Here is a 27,894-nt window from a genome sequence, read left to right as displayed (position 1 = left end):
AGAGAGGTGAGGAAGTTAAACTGCTCACTGAAGCTAAGAGAGGTAGAATTAATAAATATATTTTATTTATTATTTAAAATTGTAACATGCCCATGTGGGCACAACACATGTTGACAAATACAATGCTGTCACTGCAAATATATGGACTCCCACACTTGTTGGTACCGTAGCAGGCAAAAAATCCGCAAACAGTCAACACACGAGGATGAGAGTACCACATGCAGAAATTAATAAACTGCCCTGTTAAATTTATTATATTCCCCAAATTATTTTTCCAGTGGTACTTATGTTTAAATAATGAAAGGCAAAACCTGGAGTTTTTTTTTAATTCAGAGCCTTTAAAACCTGGAAATAACCAGATACTTTGAATTCCATGAAGAGTGGCCACCCTGCTGTGTTATTTTCTTATCACATTTTACTGGGAAGAAAACAGTTTTTTTTTTTTTTTTTTTTTTTAAAGTGGAATATATCACTGTTACTCTATTAGTAAATGAAAAATATTGCAGCCTAATAGTATGCCAAATATTTTTGAGCTAAAATGGCTTTTTTTTATAAGTTATAACACTAATGACTAGTTAAAGGGGTGTAAAGAATAGGGGTTGAAGGATCAAAAAAAATTCATAGCTTCCTTAGCAGGCACTGTGTGAAATCTGTTTGAAGTTGTAAAGGTTCTAAATATTATCTAAAACTTTTGTCCGCAATAATTCTCCACTGCCAGGGATTAAATTTAGTTAAAATGCTCTTTGGCCTCGCTTAGTCCCATGCACAGAAGTAAGAACTTGGAAATCTACCTGCGCCTGTAGCTCCTCTGTGTGATCCCTGATGCTAGCGTGCACGCACTGTGTGTGTGTCCCTCCCCCCGCACTTGCCCCACACGCGTCACTGCGAGCAGGCAGTGAGTGATGAGAGACACACATCACTAGCGTACAAATCACACCCAGGTTAACACCGATAAAACGTCTTTAACAAATCAGTAACTGCACAGTTTGTTAAATGTTCATTCAAACAACTGCACATTAGGTTGATTTTTGTTTGTAGGTTTGCGTATGATGGTTGACATTTCTGTAATTAGAATAAAGGCACTTGATGCATCCCCGCCACGAAGGAGTCTCTCGTGGTAGTAGCGCAGAGGCCAAGCACTAACTGTCTCCAGGGGTCAGCTTCCAGGACGGGGGCGCCTCAGAGCTGCTCCTGCGACTTCTCCTCCGGCAGGCCCTGGTCCTGTCGAGGGCGGGCGGCCCCGCCCCGGGCTCGCGGGGTGCTCCCGGGAACACGTACTGGCCGTGGTAGTAGCGGCCCAGCACGGGCTCGTCCCGGGCGCACTGCGCGGCCAGCCACGAGTGCAGCACCAGGCGCGGGAACCTGCCGGTCCAGTAGGCCACGAACTGCCCGGGCACCTGCCCCAGGCTGCGCTGGGCCTCCAGCGACAGCTCGTGGTAGTGGTGCTTCTGCAACAACCACTCGCACGTCTTTCAACATGAACACTACAATTGCAACAGTTTCTCAAGTCATTTCATTGAGATAGCCTACAGCGTAGTTAAACCATCTGCAGTATTCTTTCCTTACTGCTTTAGCTTTCAAAATTATTTGTGGCAAGTCAAAATTTCAATTACTTAAATGCAATGTAGAAGTGGATTGGTGCACCTGCGCACAGGAAGAGGACAGTCTGATAATCAACATGGTGGCGAGTGGACGTTGGTTACTATCGCGACTCGTTTCAATCGAACTATAGTTGCTTACAAATGTTGCATCCGCTAATTATTTAAGTCCACATCTCTTCGTGCAACAGGTAGTGTTAGCTTCACTTCATATTGTTTTTCTAAGTCATAAGCCTACCTAGAAGAATATTCTAATTTGTCTAATTTAAGAAGGTATTTACTATTTTTTGTGAATGGTGGTTTCATAATTTTGCCTAGAAACTAATGATTTCTCCACATTATATGAAATAATAGCAAGAAATTAAATAATAGCAATAATCTCCAAAATTTTAGTTTTAATCCCAGTAAAATTTCACTGTTCACTAAAATTATGAAAAATTGATGAATTAATTCTTTATTCCTAGAACCAATAGTGTCTAGGCTAGGTGAGAGCATGTTGTTTTGTGCTATGCCTAACAATCTCTTAAAGAAAAAGGGGGGGAGAGGCTCCGGAGTTTTGAATTCCCTCCCTAATAAAACTGGTGGACCAGTGAAGCACCCACAAAATGTTTTCACGTTTGCAGGTAAATGTGCTTTTACAAGCACATAATTTCCTTTTCAGCTTAATAATTCTTATTCTTATATATTAAGAAACTAGAAATTCAATATTATACAACAAATAACAGTTCAGAAATTTTTTGATATTAATCTTTTTTCATTAGATATTAGATCCAGATTAAATTAATAATTACTTGCAATAAAAAAAAATCCTAAAATTACAGTCGCATGCCCGCTCCCCAATCAAACAGCTCTGATGTCAGTTCCCTGCACATGCCCAGGTTTGGCCCACCCCTCCAGAGCCTTGCAAGGAGGGGTGGGCCAAGCGACGCGCGAGCCCTTCACCCCTCCTTCACGCTCGCTCCACGCATCCTCCTCCAGCCAGGAGATCGCACCCGAGGTCGCATCAGTTGACAGACAGGGCAGACCTCCGAGGCAAACCAAGGACACGTGTGGTGTTATTCATTGTAATTAACTCCTCATCAATAGCTCATGTCTTCCTCTGTTTTGGTCGGAAGATACAAACATTACCTCTAGCGCTAATTAACTATATGTCGGCGCCCTGCTAACCCCAAGGGAAGGGACAGGTAGCACGGCTCAGTAACCTGGGTTCGACCCTAGCACCTCGCCAGGGGGTGGTTCATCGGTGGTCGGAGCACCCTGCAACATTGTCCCGAGCCCGGGTGGTCGGCCCGGGACGCCATCACGGCACACCACTGCGTCTGCAGCCACGAGCTACCTTCCCTGGCTCCTAGCCCGCCCGGCCTTAAGCCCTACCGAAGTGTGGCGCTTCGCTAGCAGGGGAGAACCCTGCCAGGTAGCTAGTGGCACACGAGCCGACACCAGCCACCCCAGCTAGACCGCCTGTCTGTCTGTCTGTCTGTCTCTCCGCCCCCAGGAGCCAAGGAGAGCGACATTACTTCACAAGTCACGTCACACTCTGGGGAGGGGGGTTGTGTCCTCCTCTGGACCTGCCAATGCAAGCTCATCAGCTGCAGTCTTTTCCTTAACAGTGCAAAGTGTGATCTTGCAAAGTTTGTACACACAAATATTTATTTATATCCACCGTTCTATTTATCAAAAATATTGAAAACGTTTTGCTAACAGCAATCTGTGCCGGTTTTTATTCTTTTGCACAACTACAGATTTACTTGCGTAATACTTACCTGTTACCTTTCATGTTGAAACCGAGTAATGTATTTCCAAAATACAGAGAACAAATAAGGTTCTGCAAATCTTAATTGTGAAATAGTGAACTGTGCCACATTTGGAAACATAGTGTGGGAAAAGGTATTTTATTTTTTATTTATTTGAACATTTTTTGTGTAGGTAAATTTATATTTAAAAGTATAAAAATACTCTGCATGTGTGTGTGTGTGTCTCTGTTTCTCTCTAGACACATGGACACATACACGTGCACATGCACATGCGCACACACATTTTTTTTATTTTTACAATTCTGATATATAAGGCAAGCAATAATGTTGGTTGTGAATGAATTTCTGAAGTCAATTCAGTATCAGTTTCATAGAACATTTTCATAGATCAGACAATTTAAAAATTCTAATGAAATGTGACATTACATCACATGATTTTAATACTCACTACCTAAGTTGAAATGTTGAAATGAATTTGAACACTTCTTAAATGAGTATATTCCCTGAGTTTGCAATATTCCAGTAGCCACGTAGTGCTGTCCTAACGGAGCGGAGGTGAACAGGTGACGAGCCTTACTTTGTTCCGCAGAGCTCGGAGCAGGTCCCTGATGCTGGTACCGCGGTAGCTGCGGTACTTCCTCAGGTCCTGTGCCACCTCCGCGTCGATGCGGTACCGCCAGTCTCCTCCCACCACGGCGCTGGCACGGCTCTCCAGACACTGCAGCACCGCGCTGCCCTCGTCGCGCTCCACACGGTCGCTCACGTCCTGGAACAACGCAGCTGCCACCAACCACGGCAGAAACCGTTCAGCTTCCAACCAGTGTAGTCATCTGCAACCTGTCAAGATTCTCCTTAATAAATGGCAGTGATTTTTATTATATAGATGATGGAAAACCGTTTAAACAAAATCACTAACCAGCAAATGACACCGTCATTTTTCCATGCTCGCCTTCACGATCGGGTAAATGTTTTTTGAAAGTCACTGTGTGAACACAGTAAAACCGATGCTATCTTCTGTGAACGATGGATTGAATGCAGCACAGCAGAAAAGTGAAGTTTATAAACACGGTATATCTAATTGATTCAAGCTGTACATTTGGTGTGGTATGAGCTGTCTCTTTTAAATTGAACATGCGTAAGATGATTACACTGCTTCAGAAAGCTTGCCCGGTTCTGGTTAAGGTTAATTCTACTAAAAGTTTGTAATATAAATGTTGTATGTTTGGCACACTAAAATGTCCAACAATTCGCATCCTGCTGCATTTTTCACATAAATTTGTAACGGTATGTAGAACTTTTAAAGCAGCTGTGTTTAAAACAATACCAACACTGATCTAGGTTTAGGTTGGTAACGGAAGTGTTAAGGCCCTGCCACATTCGTGCAGTAGTGTCTGAACTTTCTGACCTAGAAGTCTGTTGATACGTTTTCAGTAGCAACGTGCCACATTCCGATGCATGATGTATCTGGTTCACATTATCAAACATAGAGGGCTGCCCTGCAGATTGCTTGGGTTATTCTAGTGAGATCTATACAAAATAGATTAAATTAAATGTATATAAATGTAATATAATTTGTCATATAATAATGTAATGAGATGGATATAAATTTTTATACACTATTTTTAGGGTTGTGCGATTCCATGATTTTCAGTTCGATTCGATTCCGATTCGATTCTCATCACAAGAGTTGAAATTCGATTCCAATTTCGATTCTTTGGGTAACTTTATCTACATAGTCATTAGTCTGGTAGGACTAACTAAAAAAAAAATTGCATTTATTTTTAACAATATGTATTTAACTTAAATGAATAAGAAATACAATTCTGGAAGATGACTGCGGCCCTTAAACTTGCCACAATTTTCATCCATTACTTATTTAATCACTTCACCACTGTTTAAAGATGTCAAATGTTACCAACGGTAAAGTCAGCTGCCTCACTGGAGTCACCAAGATAGTGCGCTGCGTGCTGCGCTAAGAAGTATAATTTATTAATTAACCTATATTTGCACATATGACGTATGCAGCATGGCCTAGCCAGTATGTTTATTTAAATTAAAACCAATAAGTAACATATATTTCTTTGTTTTTTTCAACAAGATCTGTTCCCCTAAAAACGGAAAAAATACGTAAATATTATTAATTTATTAACTTCACGAAGTTAAACCACACAACAATGATCAGCTTTAATTAAGTTTTGTAAAAGGCAAAAGCATAAACAGTAAACAGTACTTCGATACTGACAGAATGTTACGATTCAGTGATTCGATTCCTTTGTGTCTCGGCACGCGCGATCAATGATAAATGGTGGCCTGTCACGGTAGCCTACAACTCACGTAGTTCGGTTCCCTACCACGTTCGTGCAACTTCGGATTTCTCTCAAAAATTGAAATTAAAAAAAATTGAAGGGTTGGGTTAGGTTAGTTCAGTCACAACATGCTTTTTTTCATTGGAAACTTCTGATTTAGCGGCTGAAGTGGCGTTAAACCCAAAATGCAAAACTTCGGAAATCTTCGGAAATTCTTGCAGGGAACCGAAACTATGTGAGTTGTAGGCTTCCCGGCGTGTCAACGGGTCTATACGTCCGGCACCGCTAAAATATTTTTATGTCGTGAATGTTTTAATGTTGGTTATTCTGTTAACAGAAGACTGTCACAGAATGGCGATCTTTGTAAATGTATGGTTGAACAAGGAATTATTTTAACTGTTAACAGAAAATTGTGCGTTGATGGTTGTAAAATTCATTTTTAATATGTGTTATTTATTTTTCAAAACAAATAAACCAACAATATTTTTTTCCCGTGCAACGTGAGAAATGGTCATGAGTAATATGCCGTAAGTAAGCAGAAATAAAAATGTTTGAGCAGATGGTTAAACTATTTTATAAAGAAGCAGTTTTCTTAAGGTATTTATCTTTGCAAGCCTAAATATTTAGTGGTTCTGAATGTGTAAATTATATCATACATAATCTTTGAAAAGAATTTAATGTTCGGCCTAACCTATATTTCATAACGTTATGAAATTTGCTTGAGTGAAAGTGCGCGGCAATTATACGAGTTACATTAATGATAATTGATGAATAAATTTATTTCTAGCAATCAGTTGAACGGTAACCGTCAATTTCTTCGATTTTTTTACTTTTGAAAAAATTGCCAGAATTTTTCGATTCCAAATTTTAGTTTCGGTTCCGGGTTCAAATAGTTGAGGAATCGAATCGAAGTTGAAATTATCGAGTACCCGCACATCCCTAACTATTTTCTTGAAAATGTTTTTGAGTTTAATGTATATTTTGGCCAAACTTGTTATATTTTCATGCCTTCACTCTTTTATAAGTTTTATTTACACTTTTGAATGCTCCATTATTTTTGTTTTGTTTAAAGCAATTATAGTAAATTGAAAACAAATGCAACAAAATGGTGGCTAAGAAAAAAAATTATATAGACCTAAATATTATAAATGTTTGTTTGGAAATGATTATTTCCGACTGTCTTACACGTTGATTGTACTCATCTTGCTTCTTATTGGCAAATATTGTTCACGCTTGAAACATCAGTGTCTGCCCTATGCTCACGTGGAGGCAGTGTGCATGCGGTGGAGCATGGGACTCGTTCGCTGCGCCATCTGTACGCATGCGCTGGTGAACTAGTGTGAACGGCTCAGCTGCCAGACGCACCTGCAGGAACGTCAGCACTCGCTCCTCGCCCCAGAACAAGGGGTGTTCCATCACTGCCGACGCGGGGGGGCGCTGCGCGGGGTCCCCGTGGATCATTGCGCTCACCAGGTGGCAGCACAGCTCACTGTCGCCACCCCCCAGGTCGCCCAGCCTGCCAACACGACAAGGCCAAACTACTGCAGCAGCAGTAGCAGCGAAATGTGCATCCAGGAGACGAGGGTAATTTTCGCAATGTTTCTGGTGGCGGACAGCAGGAAAAGTACGTCGCAGTGAATCAGAAGCGTAACGAACAATGCAACACTGTAGCATTGCTTCACTAGAGCTTGCCCGAGAGCGAGGAGTGGGGCACTCAATAATCACCCTCACTGCCTTCAAAGTCCCCACTCCTGAACATCGCACTTTTAGTTTCTCTCTGATGAGTCATCACCTGGACTTAACCCACCAGCTGTAAAAAAGTTTCCCATATAATTTTTTTTATTCTTTTTACATTTATTCCTATTATTCATTTTTTATTGATGTGTAAACATATTAACTCTCTGTCTACAGCATTTGGTAGGAGTGATTTTGTGAAAATGGAACGGAATTCGATAAAGCGGAAATGTGACACAAAGATGGCAGACCCACGTGAAGCAACATAAACCTTTAAGTAGTCACTTTCATAAACATTAGAGAAAATACCATATGTTTTTGTGTGCCCTTACAACCAATTGAGGAAGAGAATAGGTTGCAAGGGATAGGCAATTTTAAAATATCCTACTGTGTTACAGGACACAAGTATGAAAATTAAATTAATAATATAAAATGTGGTTCACTGTCCATTTCAGTGAACACTTGAAAGTGCAAAAGACATAAAAAAACTGATTATATAATTTACATCATGCATTCATGCAAACCAAGGAATTATAGGTAACTGTTACAAGCAGGAATATCTTACGTTTCTATAGATATCCTCATTCAACCTGCTAACATTTTTCAGAGTCAGAAATAATTATTGTGGATAATCTAGCAAGTAAAATTCTGTAAACATGGAGGAGTGAATTTATTAATTGGCAAAAGAACTGAATTTGAATATGTCAAAAACTGGCAAGCATGCTTTCAACTCAGACCAACCTACTCTTGAAATTACATAGTTTAAACATGTACAAACTTCAGTCAGTCATGTTACAGACACTGACTGCAGCGTGTTCAGTTCCACGCACGAGAGCAAGTGTGTGTTCATAGCAGGCAATTGTGTGTCTCCATTGGTCAGTAATTGATGACATTTAATGATTAACACAACATATTGAAGTACCTATTAAATATAACTTACACACAGTAAAAAAAAAAAATATTTAATCTGTTATCATTTTGAAGACCTTTAGTATGCTGAGCAAGGTAAGAACAGTGACTATATCAAAGAATGTTAGGCATGGTCGGGCAGAGAAATTTGACTTCGGGCGGGCTCGGGCGGGTAATTGTCCAAAATTTTCGGGCTCGGGCAATCTCGGTCGGGCATCAAAATCAGTTAATGAAATAAATTTTGAACATAAAATAGTCGTACTTAAGTTTGCATTGACAAACCTGAACTGTTTTTATTTACTATACCGCACTGATATGAAAGTTAAACATTAACCTAAAAAATAGAGTGCATATTAATCTTGGAAATAAAGTGCTTATTAACTAAATTGTGTTTGGGTAGCTGCTTGAAGGTTCATTGTCACTGCTGATTGTTTGACCTACACTTCCACTGGTATCCATTTTGGTAAAATAATGACATGAATTAAATAGAAACAATTCACAACCACTTTCTGCAAATGCCACGCAACTACAATGTGTGTAATTAAAGTTAGCTTATAATCCTTCTCGCACACAGCAAGCAGCTTCACCGGCCTTGAACACTACTTTGTGACTATTGAGCAGTGAGCATCCGCCGTGCGTACGCGCGCGTGTGTGTGTATGTATGTGTGTGTGTGTGTGTGTGTGTGAGAGAGACGGGCGACCAGCTGCATCGTTAGTCAGCCAGCGAGAGTAACGGTAAATGTTGACCTTGACCACTTCCGCTTGCTGCAGGGCTCCCTCTCTTATATCTGTCTCCCCCTCCCACAAACACACTTGCTGACCGGGCACCTTCTTTATCTTATCTCTCACGCACACTCACTTCACCGGCTGGTGCCGGGACGGCGGCGGCGTGGCATGTTCCTGCAGCTGCCGCGCGTTCCAAAAAAAAGAAGCTTTGTTTACTTGCGCCGTGCAGTATTGCCGTTTTCCAAGGTGCCCGATATTTTCGGGCACTGAAATACCCGTCCGGAATTTCGGGTATACTTGATACCCGAAACACTGCCCGAAATTTCGGGTACCCGACCATCCCTAAAGAATGTATTTACAAAAATTTAAGAGTTACCAAACCTATGTTTGTTTCCAAAAATCAAATTTTTAATGGTGAAATAACAGTAGTGTGGGAAAAGGGAAAGGGTGCGTGAATAGGGAGAAGGCCACAGTTCTGGCAGTCACCCAGGGATCCATGGTCACTGGTACTGTGTGCCCCTGCCTCGCCCCAACCACACGAGACTTCCAGTCTTCCTGCCGCTCTGCTCGGAGCACCACGTCACCCACAGCCAGGGTCACGCTCTGTGTTCCGCCCGAGCTACTCACGTCGACTCCCCGGACAAGATGTTGGCCTGCCGGTGCAGCGCGTCGCCGAACGGGTGCTTGCCCTGCGACATGACGTAGTAGACGACGCAGCCCAGGGAGAACACGTCGACCGCACACGTCTGGCAACAAACGGCCAGACCACGAGTAGCTTCTCGACCGAACAAGAAGAAATACTGCCTCCCCATCCCTCGCACGGCAGGCAGGACTAGGCTGCGAGAGTCGCTGCAGCAGCACCCGGCCAGCACCGCTGCTGGGGAGACAGGGCGGCGGGCTGCTGGCAGTTGTGGTGCGTGGCAGGTATATTTAGTCTCCCTGTGATGAGATCGTATCCAAGTGATCAGATCATATCCCTCTGATAAGATCGTATCACTCGGATGATATTGTATCCCTCTGATATCGTATCCTACTGAGTTGAAAGCTCGGCAAGAGTATGTCCTATTCATTCAATATACCTAATAATCTACGACTGTTGACAGGAATAAATATTTGATGAATCAAAACCTCTCAGTCTGGTATTATATTAGATCCATGCAAATTGGTCTGTCAATTAGAATGCTCGGCTTGTTTGAAATGAATGTCAAGTGTAGAACAAATATGTCCTCTTGTTTCGTATAAACTTGGCCTATATGCCACCTCTACTAACAGCAAATGTCAGCATTTAAGAAATTCCTGTGGCCGCAGGGACACAACTCACGGTGTGAGCGTTGCCGACCATCATCTCGGGAGCGATCCAGCCGTCCGTGCCCGTCGCCCCGGACCTGCGCGAGAACGACACGCGCCCCACCTTCAGCTTCTTGCACAGCCCGAAGTCGGAGATCATGGCTCGCACCTCGCCCCGGGCGTTGGGCACGGACAGCAGCACGTTGTGGGGCTTGATGTCGCGGTGAACTGCACACGTGCGCAGCGTGTCACTACCCACTTTCTCAACTTTAATTATACATTGTGCATGTTCTAATTTTACTATTGGTTGATTTTTCTAAGACTATAAAACGGTGAAAATTGACAGTAATATTACATTCATCATTCTGACAGAAAAAAGTTAGCTCGGTGCTAAACACTAATAATTATTTCATAGGAGAAACAATTTGTGGCAACAGTCACCATTAACGACAAGGCGTTCAATCAAGTTGTGATATGATCAAACAGAACTAAAATTTTAATACTACATTATACAAAAAAATTTTTTTTTGACGTGATAACGTTTTATAAATCGACGAACGCCGGCTGCACGCACGAAAAATTGTCACGTTCCGCCTGAGCCGAGCATGCAAGAACTGGCCAACCACCGTGCGAGAAAATTTATAATATCAAACAGCTAAGGTGGGGCTTTTTAACTAATTGTTTGTGATTATATTTAAACAAAATTATTTAAATTAAATTTGCAAAAACTGTAGATAAAATTTGAAAATTAAAAAAGTATGCAATCTTTTTTCAATGTTTTCTTATGACGTTATAACGTTAAATTATCGTCCGTAAACCGACTTTACAGACAAACCCGCCCTTGTTTTCCTCTAGGACATGTCTGGCGACATTACAGCGCCAACAGCAAAGAGGAAGCGAACGCTGCCCACTGCACGCTGCAGCGACACAGGCACGAGCTGTTACCGATGTCAAGGGAGTGCAGGTGCTGGAGACCAGCGGTGGCCTGGTGCAGGATCTCGCGCGGCGAGATGCGCCCGCCCGCGTCGAAGCCCCCCTCCACGTAGTCGTGCAGTGTGGCCGCGCACAGCTCCAGCGCGATGTAGCGGAACTGGTGGTCCTGCTCCGTGCAGAAGTAGCGCACCACGTTGGCGTGGGCGTCCGACTCGCGCAGCAGGCTCACCTCCCGGTCCGCCACCGTGAAGCACTCGGGCAGCAGCCGCTTGACCGCCACGGCACGCCGCTCAAACTGCCCCCTGCGGCACGGCGACCGTCCTTTCCTTTACCAGCGACTTCCCTTCGCTCGGTGCTCTGTGCCGACCCCTTCCGGAGGTCACACGTCCTTACCGCGTCCTATACCCACTGAGGAACTAGCTGCAAGATGCCATTGCTTGGTACCTACTCCTCTATTGGCACAATGCGATCAACAGGGCGAACGTGGGAGCCACAGAGATGGAGCGGGGAGGGGCGGACACACCGGCATCCAGTCTCTACGTGAGAGATAAGAGGAGCGAAAAGAGCAACCAGAAGCACCACTGGTTAGAAAATACTCGCCCATCTGGTTGATAAGCTGGATTTCTATTTTTTTTTTTAAGTTAGAGTTTTAACAGCTCACCGTTAAAAATATTTTCGAACTCATATTGATTACCAGGATCGAGAGGAAGAAGCACGTAGTTCAGTGCACACCTATACTGTTTCCAAAAGTGAACATAGGTATGTGTGGTTAAGAAAAATAACTGCGCTGTAATGACAAACACATCCATTAACATACTGTACATATTAAAGTGAGAAACCAGTGAATGTTGACAGTTTCTCTGGCGGAAGGTTGTTTGAGCGGAGGGAATGCATGAATGTTAAGAAATGGGGAAAAAGATGGTTTGTGTCTCTGTATTAAAACACAAAATATACACTGTGCGTTAAAAAAATAACACAATCAATAAAATCCCTCGTGATTTTTAATTTTTTTTTTGTTTATTTATATATGTGTCAAAATTTTCGATTTTTCAATGGTTCCTGAGAATGTACTCATAAAATTGCTGCTTTGTTTCAACCCAGGGTTTGTAAAATCGGGTTTCAAGTGTAAACAACAAACATTATCGTTCTAGACTTTTGATGTAGGCACAAGAATCATTTGAGCTTCAGACTCTGTGCTGTTAATGAATAAGATTAGTTGGAAATAGAATGATGTGTCACTTGCATTTATGACTTAAACAAGTTATGAAACTTCCACTTTGCATGAATGTAGTAATGTAATAAGTGCTTGCAGCATATCCCATTGCACAAGTTTTTCTGCAAATTCCTAAACAATTTTTTAGTAATTTATTGCTTTTCATTATGTCTTGTTTTTCACTCAAGGTGCAAGTTACTAGCAATATTTGACTATGGTTTGGCTCACAATTATAGCAGCGTTTAAACTTCCAGAAAGGTCCGTGATGAAGAATTCCATCCAGCAATAAACAAATTCATAACACTCCACATGGGCATTAATTTCCTCCACTTACTTTTAACTACAAATAGCTACAACCGGGTTTTTCCGCAAGTTAACAACCAACAAAAAAAACTTTTCCACACGTCACACTTTCTTTGACTCAATTTTTTTTTCTACTGTTAGGGACAGAAGTAATGTACTGCCAGTACATTCAGTATGAAAGCTCACTATTAACATTGCATAGTTCAATTTTGTTTTGTGCGGTACTCAGTGAATCGAGCGAACACCCAGTCAGCCAAGTACGCTAGTTTGCTCACTTGTACACGAACGTCCCTTCGCAGCCTTTCCCGAGGACTTGCTCCGCATTGAAGGTAATCTTGCCGACGCGCACCCGGCCGCTGCCCATGTTCTCTGCGTGCGCCGTGACGCCGTGGTGGCCGCCGCGCGACAGGTCGTGAAACTCCCGCACCTGCCGAGCACGTCCACGTCACGGCAATCATGACCCAGTCATGCCTGAAGAAGCTCACCGCGCAGTGCTCACTAGCGGCTGTGCAAGTAGCAGGTACCACAGCATGGAGAGGAGTGGGAAGGTAGCAACACCCACCTTCAGGCGCAGGTACCACAGCATGGAGAGGAGTGGGAAGGTAGCACCACCCACCTTCAGGCGCAGGTACCACAGCATGGTGAGGAGTGGGAAGGTAGCACCACCCACCTTCAGGCGCAGGTACCACAGCATGGAGAGGAGTGGGAAGGTAGCACCACCCACCTTCAGGCGCAGGTACCACAGCATGGAGAGGAGTGGGAAGGTAGCACCACCCACCTTCAGGTGTAGGTACCACAGCATGGAGAGGAGTGGGAAGGTAGCACCAACCACCTTCAGGCGCAGGTACCACAGCATGGAGAGGAGTGGGAAGGTAGCACCACCCACCTTCAGGCACAGGTACCACAGCATGGAGAGGAGTGGGAAGGTAGCACCACCCACCTTCAGGCGCAGGTACCACAGCATGGAGAGGCTGCAGCCACACAGCATGACCAGCAAAAGCTTGAGGCCCTTGTTCTCCTGCTGGTTGATCCACGTCTTGGACTCTCCGTAGATGAACCTCAGCATGTTCCGCGACAGGATGAAGGTAATGTTGACCTGGCGCAGCTTAGTCCAGCCGTCCACGCCGTGCTGCACGGAGCTGTTGCCCGGCTGAATGACTGCGTCCGCGCGGCCGGTGATCTGCGGCGTGGCGTGTGCCTCGCGCAGCTCCGGGAGGTCGTAGTGACCTGCGCAGTCGACCACACGGCTTCCTGCAGTACTGCCTGCCTCTCGTTCCAGTTGTCCGGACTGCTACCACATCAAGAGTACTTCATAACACGGGTACTCTGCAATAGATGTCTACCCACTTACAATGGTATAGTTAAACTCAAAGTATACTCTAATTGGTGGGAACAAGTAAAAAAGAACCCTGAACATTTGATTCCAAAGTTAATTCTGCAATACAAACTATTAGCTACTGCAAGTGGAGTAGGGACTCATACTTCCACACTGGGCCCCAGAAAGGAGAGACACACACACACACACACACCCAGCACGACGAGCGACTGGCGGGAGCGCGGGCGCGGCAGGCTGTGGAAGGTGACTGGCAGCTCCAGGCTGAGGGGCGACACCCTCACACTGTGGCCCGGCACGGGGAAGCTGTAGCCGTGGCTCCAGTGCACGGCAGTGACACACTCACACACACACACACACACTCACCCAGCACGACGAGCGACTGGCGGGAGCGCGGGCGCGGCAGGCTGTGGAAGGTGACTGGCAGCTCCAGGCTGAGGGGCGACACCCTCACACTGTGGCCCGGCACGGGGAAGCTGTAGCCGTGGCTCCAGTGCACGGCAGTGACACACTCACACACACACACACTCACCCAGCACGACGAGCGACTGGCGCGGGCGCGGCAGGCTGTGGAAGGTGACTGGCAGCTCCAGGCTGAGGGGCGACACCCTCACACTGTGGCCCGGCACGGGGAAGCTGTAGCCGTGGCTCCAGTGCACGGCAGTGACACACTCACACACACACACACACACTCACCCAGCACGACGAGCGACTGGCGGGAGCGCGGGCGCGGCAGGCTGTGGAAGGTGACTGGCAGCTCCAGGCTGAGGGGCGACACCCTCACACTGTGGCCCGGCACGGGGAAGCTGTAGCCGTGGCTCCAGTGCACGGCAGTGACACACTCACACACACACACACTCACCCAGCACGACGAGCGACTGGCGGGAGCGCGGGCGCGGCAGGCTGTGGAAGGTGACTGGCAGCTCCAGGCTGAGGGGCGACACCCTCACACTGTGGCCCGGCACGGGGAAGCTGTAGCCGTGGCTCCAGTGCACGGCCGGCGCGACGGGCGTGGGTCCCTCCAGCAGCAGCACGCCGCCCACCGAGCCGGGCGCGATGGTGGGCGTGTGCTCGTCCACCAACGAGAGCAGCGCGTACAAGCCATGGCCGTGTTCGCCCACGTACAGCGTCGGGCTGTGACACGACACGTCGCCGGTCTCACCACGGTGCGAGCCTGGCCTAAACGTCACAACCAGATTTCCTCTCAAACTATCAAACCGTTTCTTTTACACTGTACTGCTCAGTCCAACATGCTGATTTGGTTAATTAAGAGATTTTACCTGTAGATGTATTTAGATATGTCGTGCATTTGTGTCGAGTCACTAGTTTTATCATAATAAACACAATATTGACATAATAAATTGAGCATCTGAGAATTAAGAGCATCTCGCCATTAGTTTGCAATACAGAGTGAATGCACACACTGTTGTGTGATACCAGTACTCAGCGACATAGAATACTTGCGTTCCACTAATTAATCGTATGGCTTATTCAAACTAATGTTATTTTGCATGCCATTGTAGGTTATATATTTGAATTTTTTATATTAATGTATTTTAAACAGTTTTAAGACTATCAAATACATAGCACCTATAGACAGTATCATTAAGGTTGTCATTCTGAACACACTAATTAAATACTTAAAATCAATTACCGGTATTTCACATGAAAAAACTATTCGCAGCATCCTGATACTATTAATTTCAGTCATTCCATTAAATCATGTGTTATGCTAGAACAGAGACAATATGTTAGCATTCTATTGAGGGGGGGAGGGGGGGATGTATGTTTAAAAAAGGCACTGAACCAAGACAGCAACAAACTATTTGTCCCGTCTCCTTAGAAGAGAAATGAAACAACTCAAAAACCGAATTACTTCCCAAGTGCGTATTTAATATATCCCTTTACAGCCTACAAAAATCCACATTTTCTTTTCAAAAACATTCATGAAGTTACAGAAACGTTATTTTTCTTTAATATTACAAAGTCGTGTGCTTCGAGGTGCACATCTGGCCAGAGGGCCGTCAGAGCTACCGGATCGAGGACAGAGACCGCGTGTTGCCGTGCACGCACTAGAGCTGCATGTCGGAGGCGCCGGCGCGCCGCGCGGTGAGGCGCGCCCGCAGGTGGCGCAGGGTCTCCTCCGCCACGCTGGTGAACGGCACGGCGGTGAGGCCGTCCGCGCCCGCCACGAACATCGCCACCACCGGGGACCCGAAGTCGCTCTCCCACAGCAGCGAGCCCTGGTGGCGGTCCAGCGTGACAGCACGGCCCGTCGAGCTGGCCGCGAAGTGCACCAGCCCTGCGCACGGCACGGCACGGCACCGCTGATCCCTAGCGTTGCCGTTCTCATGTTGGGTGCATGTGCCACCATGGTGCTACTTCCAGACAACTCTTATATAGCTCTTAGTTTCATGGTCCATAGACCCCATAACCATCATCAAAAGTTTATTTACTCTCTCTCTCATACTCTCTCTCTCATACTCTCTCTCTCTCTCTCTCTCTCTCTCTCTCTCATACACTCTCTCTCTCTCTCTATATATATATATATATATATATATATATATATATATATATATATATGAGAGAGAGTAGAGAGAGAGTGTGTGTGTGTGTGTGTGTGTGTGAGTGTGTGTGCGCGTGCGCGCGTATATAGACACACACACACACTATATTACAATTTTGTGGACAATATAACTGCCACCAACACTTTTCAACATCTTTATCAACGACATAACTAGTGTTCTCAAAAAAACTCTACAGGGGTTCTTTTTTTTTTTTTTTTGGGATGATATTTAAAATATATAGAAAAATTTCTTCAAATAATGAGTGTATACCACTTCAAAAATGACATCACTCAAGTTGATAAATGGTGTTCAAGTAATCTGGTATCCTTTTAATAAGACAAAGACAAAGTTAAACACGTTCACTAGAAAATGTCACCCCATTAAATAAGTTTGGAAAGTGTCTATTTAGGTCTTTTAGGTAATTAATTATTTTGGCAACAGTAGTAATAGTAATTTACTTCTTTTGTGCAATTTTTTTACTAAGTTAAGTTTAATTCCGGTTTAATGTTTTAAGGTAGATTTCGAAGAAATACTACCTACTGTAGCTGTTACCATGGTGCGACTTCCGGAAAATTATTATAGTTTTTTTGTTTCATAGTCCATAGACCCCATAATCATCGTCAACTGCCATAAATTTCTCACAAATCACTTCTCAACTGACACATAAAATTAAAACATGGAAAATCTCTGTTGAGTTCATTAATGGGCAATATCCAACCAAAAAGGGTATAAAGGGGGAAGGTTTTTAGACAAATGGAAATATCACTGTAACTCCCATATTAATACAAATATCACATCAGTTTTATGGTATTATAACTCGTAGGAGTAATACCAAAAACATTTGTCTAAAAACATTTTTGATACGACCAACCATAACTGCAAGGGGTGGAAAAAACATGGGCTGGACAACAAAAAAATTATCATAACTCTAATAGTAGGCACACCATTGAATTCGTTCAAAGTGTTTAAAATCTTATAATTTTTATCTAAAACATTTGTCTGAAACATTTTTGATAATACAAACCATTATAGCAAGGGGTTTTGAAAAAACCTGGGGTTGGAATAAGAAAATTAATAAAACTTCCCTACCTTGTACACTATCAAATCCATTCTTATTTTTGTTCTAAATTTCTAAATATGGTCTTAAACTAATGTTAAAATAATTTTTTTCTATCTAACCAACCATTACTGCAAAGGGTGAAAATAACAAGATTTGAAAGTAAAAAATTATCATTAGTTTTTTTAATATGTATATACTATCAAATCCATTATAATTTTTTGGATAAATCCTTAACTTCATTTAAAACTTTGGTTGAAACAATTTTCAATTAAATGAATTACTACTGTAAAAACAAGGGTTGAAATTTAAAAAAAATTCCAAAACTTCTTAGTATCAAATTTGTTCGAATTTATTTTAAACCATCTTAATATTATCTTAAACATTGGTACAAAGCAAATTTTAATATGAGCATATTATTAGTACAAGGGATGAAAAATAGTGTTTGAAGGTCAAAAAAATTAAATAATTACCTTAGTTGGCATATAATATGAAATTATTTCTAAGCTATTCAATGCTGGACACACCGAGTTAAAAATATTTGTGATATTTTTGCTGCATGGAAAATGAGAAAATAGAAAATATTTGATTGATCATTTTGTAATATTATGGTATTGGCCGATTACTGGGTGTTGAAAAATCAAATCTGATGTTCATACTAAAATTAAAAGTCATAATTTCAAGATTATGCTATTGGGGAAGAATTGACTAGCTGCTATTCAAAAACCACCGAACACTCAACCCTTCGATACCATTAGAATGTATGGAATCGGCCAATTCGATAACGAGAATCGACCGAACATTAATTACTATTTACTAAGATTATTTCTTGTTGAAGCAAAAGCCATCTCAACAACATGTGTTTTAAACATTTTCACTGATAATTTTAAAATGGTTTGTGTTTTTGAGCCAGCGAGCCTACCATAGCTGGCTAGCTGCTGGGAGTCCATGCTGTTCGACGAGTAGTCGTAGAATGTCACATTCCACTTCCTCTCTTTCATCTTGGTGTCGTACATTAATATGTTGTACTCTGAAAGAAAAACCACACATTACTGACAAAAACATATTTAATGAAAAGAGGAAATACCAATGAAATTCTACAATTATGTGTGAAAGCAATATTCCAGGTATTAGAAGATAAATCACCCACAAACATCAGAGAAAGCACAACACTGTCTCTCTTTACTCCTGATAAAGGACAAGTGATCAAAAATAACATTTTTCGTGTATGTTTGTCTGATGTTTTTTTTTGGTCCTGCTAATATATGTACTATTGTTTTAAATCATAATTTTCTGGAGGAAAAATATCTAACAAATACATAACGCAGTCGCTCATAGACACATGTAAAAATATAGATCAAAATCCCCTTTATTGAAATAAGAGTATAAACAGCATGTCCTATTTGAGGCAATTGCTAACATTGACAACTTGAGAGCCTAGGAGCCGTGCCGCACGATACCTGTTCTTCCAACGAGGATCGTGCCAGCGTCTGACAGCGGACACATCTTCTCCACATTATTGAAACTTATGACTTCCTCTTTAAAACCAGTTTTTGGATTCACGGCGTACCACGTGTCGGACTTCTTCCCTGCAAAAACACAGCCTACTGCTGGTTACATTTTAAATGTGACGTAAGTACAGTTTTCCGTATTCACCAAAACACACGGCCAACGAAAGCTGGGGTGCAGCTGCAACTCTATTGCTTTCAAAAATGAGATAAAATTGCAAATAAATGTTATTTTTGCACAACATAAAAGGGACGCAGCATCAACATCATGTTCCCAAGGACACACGATGTATGCTGTGCAGTGCCGTCACCGCGAAGCACAAGTGCTGAGGCACCGACAGGTTCCTGGAGCTCGGGAATACACACAGCTCCAAAACCTTTAACTGAGTGACACCCAAGCTTTCCTCAACGGATAGCATGCTCTAGTTTATTAACAGGAAAACATTTTTGAATGGATGAAGTTGCTTGTGTGCCTCCACCGTATGGTGGGGTTAAACACAACTGGTTGGCTAGAGGGAGGACAGGTCACGCAGTACCCGTGTAGAGGATGCCGTCGCTACTCTTGCACGGCGAGGCCGCTACCAGCTGCGGCACGGTGAACGGCAGTTTCTGGAGCGTGTCGCGCTGGCCCGGGCCGCGCAGCACGTACAGGGAGCCGTCGCGCGGGTCTGGCAGGAGCGCCGGCCTGCGACACACGCCGCGCCCTCGCCACCTGCACACTGACCGTCTCCCCGTGCCAAGCTGCGGCTAGCACCCAGCGTTCTCGCACATCCTTCCTGTCTCATCGTGCAAAAATCAGCATGCTTTTCCAGCAACAGAAGCAGTTTACATGTATGAAAATAACTGTGTGTTGTAAGACTACCAGCTTAAGTGAATAAAAATTTTTCTTGAAAAATTATAATTTGTAACGGTTATATTTTTCCAAACATCCTGAAAAATCTAACCAATTTTTGACATAAGACATTCTGCATATTTAGTGAAAACAGTATACAATATACATATACACTGGATGCATTAAATAAGCAATGCTAACAATTATTTTCCTGACGCAATGATACACAGCAGCATGTTTTAACCTGCTGGGCAAGGTGGAGGGGGAGTATTAGCTTCAAAACATGCCGGGTCTCAGTAGCCTCCGAACTGATGGAGAGTCAATACTTGCGTTCCCGTAAACCCCATTTGACTTTAATGTAACACAGCACATTAGTTCTTTTTTGGATTAACATTACGCTACCAAATTTTGCAATAAACTTGCGATGTCCACCACTGATATCTTTCGATTGATTCAGCAGGCCTTTGGGAGTGATTGCTTGTTCGAATAACAAGTTTCCCGACGGCACATGTCGTTCAAGAAGGGCCGAGGTGAGATCGCCGACAAACCCCACAGTGGACAACCATCAACCTCCCGAATCTACAAAAAATATGACGCGTGTTAGTGATTGTTTGAATTCTGACATACATTGGTCCTTCAATTGATAGCACAAACTCTAAACATGACGAAAACCGTTTATCACATTGTAACGATAAACTTAAATATTAAAAACGTGTGCACCAAACTGGTCCCTAAAGTGTTGACAAATGAACAAAAGTACATGCGAGTGCTCCGGTGCTAAGAACTCTTGGAAATGTGTGGAAATGATCCTGATTTTTAAAACTCCGTTATCACCGGTGATGGATCATGGAATTTTTAGTATGACCCGGAGACAAAAAGGCAGAGTTCAGCGTCGCACCGCCTGAAGAAGGCACGCATGAGCAAGTCCAGGATCAAATCTTGCTCATTGTCTTCTTTGACGTCAGAGGCATTGTCCACATGAGTGCTTACCTACCGGGACCACTGTGAATGCAGCTATCTACATGGAAATGCTAAAAAGACTGAAAAGGAGGGTCGCACGCTGCCGAAGCGACATCAATCAAGAACGCGTGGAAACTTCAACATGACAATGTGCCAAGCCACAGCGCCTTCGTTGTCAACGACTTCTTGGCCAGGACTCGCACCATAATGGTGCCCCAGCCTCCCTCAGACTTGTTTTGTTTCCTTGCTTAAAAGGAGGCCTGAAAGGGAAACATTGGGACAAGATTGAAAACATTCCGGTTCATGTTAGATCCGCTCTAAAAGATATTCTTGAGAAGGCCTTCCACAATGCTTTTCAGGTCTGGAAACAACGTGTGGGTGCTATTTCTAAGATTTTTGACTAATTGTACGAATAAGTTTAACAAATGTTATGAATATCACATTATCTAAGGAATGAATCCTGTATATACAAGCTAATAAATACATATAAACACATATAAACACACATGCACAAAATTATATGGAAATATAAAAACAAGCATTAAGAGAAATACAACACAAAATTACAACGCAATCAACTGTAAGAAGATAACTGTTAGGAACCCAATATTGAATCGTACTGTAAGGTAGTCTGGCATGCAAGTGTTTGTATTCGCATCTTCAGCTCTGATTTGTCGCCCCTCTGGCATCTGCCGCGTGGGGCGTGTTTTGTGCTGTTCAGCCATTCCCATTTTTGTGGAGGATATCGCGCTGACCTGGAGTTTACATGACGAGAGGTCGCTTGTGACTTCCTTCGTTATTTCGGATTGTCCATCACAATTTCTGTAGTGAAATACAGTATAAGGAAGTATAGTGGAGTATCATATAATGTAATACATTGAAGAGTAATGTAATACAGTATAGTGTAGTGTAATGTCGTGTGGCGTAATGCAGTGAGGTGTGGTGAAGAGCAGAACATAAAGTGCAGTCAAGTGCTAGTCCTTGCATGTGTACAGTATCAGCTTCTTGGATCGTCTGGTCGGAGCTTGGCTGGCACTCAAGTATCAGCCAATAAAATTACTGGAAAATAAACACAAACAATTTATCATAAACCAATGTTACTTACATGAAGGAACTTGAGGATTCAACCGGCACTTTAACAATTGGTTCTGTAAAAAAAAAAAAAAAAAAATTGTTATTTTTTTAAAAACATTTTGAACACTGTCTGTGTCTAAGTAGAGACTTTTGCCACTTACAGACAGGAAATCAAAGTGAATTACTTTTTTTACGTGTGATCATATGTTGAGCGCCAGACAGACAGCAGGACCTAAGGACTGAGACTGAGTATACATTAGGTTTGTTTTACCCTACCAGTTGTTAGAGTTAGGAGCAAATTAACCTAGACAAAAAGTGTTCATAGGCAAAGTGAACGACTTGAGGTTTATTTATTTACTTTTTACCTGGCACAAAAGCAGATACCTTGAAATATACAACTGAAAATTAAGATTCGTCTGATGATGCAACTGCTTAGGCAATACCTAATATCATGCCACATGTGATGAGAGCTTAATTACATTGCATGTATTTGAAAGTAAGATTGCCAATAAGGATATACTCCACATAACCTGTTGTAATTAAAGAAATACATGTTAACAAAAATACTTTATTCAAAATACCATCATATATAAAATAGTATGTAATGATCATTTGTATTTGTAACATAATAAATAAGTTGTGATACACTGAACATTACAATCATTATTGACGAAGACTATCACAGCAGTTGCGAGGGCAAATCTTCCTCATCGAGAGCTACAACTTCACAGATGCGAGAGCACCTTGCCCCTTGAGTAGCACAGCCTCCGTCATGCTGCTTCCGGACAGTAAAACACAGAGACAGGCGCTCCGAGAGCAGGTCAATAGAGACGGCGAGTCTATTAAACTTTGGTCTCTCTGGGTAATGCATCAGGCGCATCACTCGGGAGCCACGTAGCTGGCACGGCAGGAAGATGTTTCGCTGCACAAGCAAAAACTGGATGTGGGCAAGCCACAAGAAACGTTGACAAAATCCACACTGCAGTGATCAGAATTTTCACAATGAAGTGATTTTTTTTCCGCCAGAACAGTGTTCATTTAACGCCCCCGACAAGAATGCCATGGTTTGACGTGGAAGCACAGCGCGGGGAAGGGGACAGATCCGGAGGCACGGTATTTGCACGGCACACCGCTGTGTTTACGACCGCGAGGCTGGGCCACAGTGAGGCGCTGGAGGACCGCAGGTTGAACCCAGGCCACTATGGCGCGGACACACTATTTCAGTTACGAGTGGAGGGTTAATGGTGTGCATTACAAGTACCCACAGCACAGGCCAGCTCAGGCCGGCCATGGCTCATGGCAATACGAAACATGCCAGCCTGGACTCATAATGTGTGGGTCTTTATCATAACTGTTACAGGGTATAATTGAAAATTTTACCTTATAGATTTGTTATGACTCACCAGAACTAATTAATAATATTACAAACAGTCACTTTTATCTTAGCTCTCAAATAAAAAAAAAACATTTTAAACCTATTCACTCAATTCCAAAGGTGTTTTGAACCTACACAGGTTCTTTACAGATAGAATTTTCTTACGTAAATTGGCTGCAAGAACGGGAAAAAAATTATTTTTCTAGCTTGTTAATGTGCCGCAGCGTGTCGGATCACGCGGATGCCTAGCGACCGTGGTCGCCGGCAACTCCGCACTGCAGGCCTGCATGCCAGCACTCACCTTCCTGTAACTTCCAGCGAGTGTGCCCCGTCTTCTGCCCCACGCCGCGGAGTGCCCCGTCCAGCGTGGCCACCAGCAACAGCGGGTCGTCCCACTCCTGCACCTGCGCCTGCACCGTCGCGTTCTGCGCACGGCACGGCGCACTTCGCTCACTGGCCACGCCCCCTCCTCCCCCATCCCCCCCCCCCCCCCACACACACACACACCCCTGCAAGTCACAACTACGCTGAACCTTGCACACTGAACTTTCATTTGGTAACTTTTTTTTCCCCTGCCTTCTGGAAGACAAAAAATGCTGAGCTTAGTATCGCCCGTGCATACACTGTTACACATGTAGGCCTACATACACCGTGATCTGAATTATGGACTACACTCTACGTCTGAGAGCAGTACGCTCAGTTACTGTGAAATTTCAACAGCTCATTTGAAAGGTGAATGAACTAGCAATTTTTTTTTATTTTTCTATCTACTGTTATTAATGTGTACTAAAGTTATTTTCCTGTGAGTGTTGCAATATTACAAGAAGTATGTGTTTGTGTCTTAACATATATAGCACAAGTGAATACAGTGCAATAGCTACCATCATGCTAGCACTAATTTCAAATGTTTTGAAATTAATATAATTAATTCTTTTATTTTTTAAATTTTACTTAATTAATTTTTTGCTATTCTGTGCCAATTTTAAATAATATATTTCTGTACTTAACTATTTATATTTGCTTGTATTACATTACGACATATATGTGTGTGTATATTTATATACACACACATATATGTATAAAGGTAAGCATCCAAAATAATAAAAAAATCCCTTTCGGCACAGCCTACAAGTGTAGGTAGATTTTGAAGTACCTATTTATTTTGGAAGTGTTCTGGAAATTTCTATACACTTCTAGAACATTTAGAGAAATTAATGTATGTGACATCCTACATGTTCTCCATTATTACAAAATGATCTATAAAACAAGCTATCATATTCCATGCAGCGAAAATGTTTCGAATATTTAACTCAATATACCGCATAGAATAGTTTAGAACAAATTTCATATTATGTCTACTAAAATGATCTTTTTGACCTGCAAACCCTAATTTTCATCCTTTGCACTAATACGTGGTTGAATAAAAATTTGCTTTGGACCAATATATTAAGATGGCTTAAAATATATGAAAACAAATTTGATAGTTAGGAAGTTTTGAATTTTTTTTATTTAAATCCCTGTTTTTATGGTAATAATTCATTTAATTAATAAAAAATTTAAGCCAAAGGTTTTAGATAATGTTTGGAATATTAACATAAATAATAACAGGATTTGATAGTATACCTACTAAAAAAAATTATGATTTTTTTCTTTCATCTCTTATTATTTTCACCCCTTGCAACACATAATGGTAGATTATATAAAAATTTACTCAAAACAATAATTTTAGACAATATTTATAAAGTTTAAAATAAATAAGATTGGATTCAATAGTGTACGTGGTACAGAAATTTTATTATTTTTATTCCAACATCTGGTTTTTTCAACCCCATTCATCTTATCAAAAATTGTTTCAGAGAAAGTTTTACATAATTTTTAGAAGAGTTACATTAATTTTAATTAATTTTATAGTTTACCTAATAAGGGAGTTATGAATATTTTTGTCCCTTAACCACTGTTTATTTCACCCTTAGCAGCAATGGTTGGTTGTATCAAAAACTATTTCACACAAAAGTTTTAGATAATATTTCAAGGTTTTAAAATAAATAAGAATGGATTCATTAGTGTACATGGTATGGAAATTACAAATTTCTGTCTTTTTTTTTTTTAAATTCTATTTCTACACCTGTTTTTACAATCCCTGGCAGCAATGGTTCATCTTATCAAAAATTGTTTCAAACAAAAGTTTTAGATTACAATGATACGCTTTACTAACAATGTGAACGGATTAAATGTTGTGTCTACTAAGGGAGATACAAATTTTTTGTCCTGTAACTTTTGTTTTTTCCACCCCTTGCAGTTATCAAAAATTAATTTTTGGTACTTATTACTCATATGAGTTATAACATGTTCAAACGGATGTGATATTGGTCATATTATGATAATCATAGTTTTTATTATATTTTTTAGAAAAAACTTTCCAATTTTTACCCATTTGGTCGGATTTTGCCCATTAATGAACTCTTTATTCATTACTATATTTTATGTATCAGAGTGACACAGACTACATATAATTAGAAAATTCCATTCCCAAGGGAGTGAAAAAGAGTTAAAATCATTTTTATAATAGAAAATCATAGGAGGTATGTCACAGACATACAAACAGTGAGTTTGTGTCATTTCTCTAAGTCCACCACACGGTCATATAGCAAGGTCTGGCAAATTCCTATCCTTCTCCTTGGTGAAACCCATCCACTTAGTGAAAATCGCAGCTACTAAAGAACTGAAGGCGCAAATAACAGTTTAGTTTAGAACTTCATCAATAGATGGTGTTGTCTTGAATTTGTAATGCGCTATAGTTTGGTGCTTCCGTCAGGTCTTGCCTAGGGGTTGCCTGCCTTCCCACAAAATGAAGCTGATGCGTAGTCATGATTCACCAAGATTGTGCAATCAAAAGGACTTTAAAAACAAAATTTCCCATTTTTCAACTGTAAGTATGTCCTATGGAATTGAAACTCAATTAAGTTGACTATGGTTTTTGGGTCTATGGACCAGAAACACAAAACTGTGTACATATTTTCCAGAAGTTGCAAAAACTGGTAATGGCTAAAATAAGTAATTTTCTTTTAAATATACCTAAATGGTGGGTGAGGTGGGAGGGAAATGAAAAAATATATATTTTTACTTCGTGACATTTTTCTAATGATTTTGCAAATGAGTATTGTGATTTTTGTTTTGTCATAAATTAGGGCATAAATTAATTTCCTGTAGAACATTCAAGGAATAAATTATGTTTGCCATGTTAAATACTTTGAATAAAATGTTTAGAAATGTGGATATTGTGAGCAGGTGCAAAGGCGAGATATATTATTATTATTATTATTATTATTTTCATATTTCTTAGTATCAGTGATTGTAGCAAAAAAGGGTTTCTGTGTTAGCTATATAAATAATAAAATGTATTTAATATGTATTTAATAAATAATATATAATTATTGTAGCAGACCTAACTTAACAAATGTTCAACGGCACAGAAATGGCGACGGGCTCTCCCGAATATTTTACTATCAAATCTGCTCCTTGGCTCCTTCCAAAATGCAAGGAAATGTAACAAATGGCAACCAAAGAGATTGCATTTCAATGTTATGAAATATTTATTAATTAATTTGATTAAAAAATATATTATGCTTGGAGATCTTAAAACATGCAAAATTTACATATATAATAAAAATAATCAAAGTAATAATAGACCCTGGTGTTTAAATTTATATAATAAACAAACATGGCTACCACCACAGCCAACTCAGCAGCGGCTTCTATAGGTCGCACGCAGCAACGTAAACGGATTGCTGAGCTACTCCGTAAGGGTCGGTCTCCGGTTGGCTGCTGTAGTTGGAACTCTGTTCCGTGAGATACGTCTCCGTTTACGTGATCCGTCTCCGTTTCCGGGCCATTTTAGAACGTACCTTAACTGTATTTTAAATATAGTTAGCCTAACCAACCAAACTACCTGTAAAATACCCCATTGTAATTTCAACAATATAATGCTTATACCTGTGTGTCAGCATTGGTTAACGTTGCTTGCAGAAGGCAGAAACACATCCAAGCGCAAAAACTACATTTAAAATGCATTTCTAAATGAAATGTCTTTGCATCTGGAAGGCTACCACATGAGCATTAAAACATAAGTATGAAAAATAAGTAACTCAATGTAAGTTTAATCCAAATATACTGCGATGTATTAGTCCACAAAGTCACTGTTTTGTTGATATAGTCCCATAACTATCAATGTGGTTAAAGGAGACAATTTTCCAACACAGTAGCACGTGCATGACTGCCTGCCTGTTATTTGCATTGTCACACGTCAGTACGTCACATTCAATAACAAAAGCGTTACGAGAAGGTAATACGATTCCGAAACGATTATCTATCGATTCGATTCAACCATTCATAACTTGGTAATATTAATGCTACTTCAGAGTGTTT

The 27,894-nt window shown here is 41.6% G+C and overlaps 1 protein-coding gene across 1 annotated transcript; it reads right to left on the bottom strand.

Annotated features, from left to right (window-relative positions):
* Nucleotides 1-43: 43 nt before the first annotated feature.
* On the bottom strand, nt 44-27,798 carry LOC134541401 (serine/threonine-protein kinase/endoribonuclease IRE1). Its single transcript, XM_063384824.1, has 19 exons — nt 27,463-27,798; nt 23,771-23,894; nt 22,126-22,168; nt 19,765-19,913; nt 19,181-19,309; nt 18,643-18,750; nt 16,170-16,398; nt 14,943-15,230; nt 14,789-14,902; nt 14,629-14,744; nt 14,293-14,457; nt 13,704-13,990; nt 13,039-13,190; nt 11,260-11,549; nt 10,349-10,542; nt 9,655-9,773; nt 7,024-7,174; nt 3,930-4,118; nt 44-1,448 (listed from the first exon to the last, which is right to left on the bottom strand). Exons 1-19 carry the CDS (start codon nt 27,538-27,540, stop codon nt 1,140-1,142), a joined length of 3,234 nt encoding a protein of 1,077 aa, XP_063240894.1. The 5' UTR covers nt 27,541-27,798; the 3' UTR covers nt 44-1,139.
* Between the last annotated feature and the right edge of the window lie 96 nt (nt 27,799-27,894).

The sequence above is a fragment of the Bacillus rossius genome, chromosome 18, assembly GCF_032445375.1.
Source record: "Bacillus rossius redtenbacheri isolate Brsri chromosome 18, Brsri_v3, whole genome shotgun sequence".
Taxonomy (NCBI): Eukaryota; Metazoa; Arthropoda; class Insecta; order Phasmatodea; family Bacillidae; genus Bacillus; species Bacillus rossius.
The sequence above is the reverse complement of the archived record's forward strand: the minus strand, read 5'-3'. Positions and strand labels throughout refer to the sequence as shown.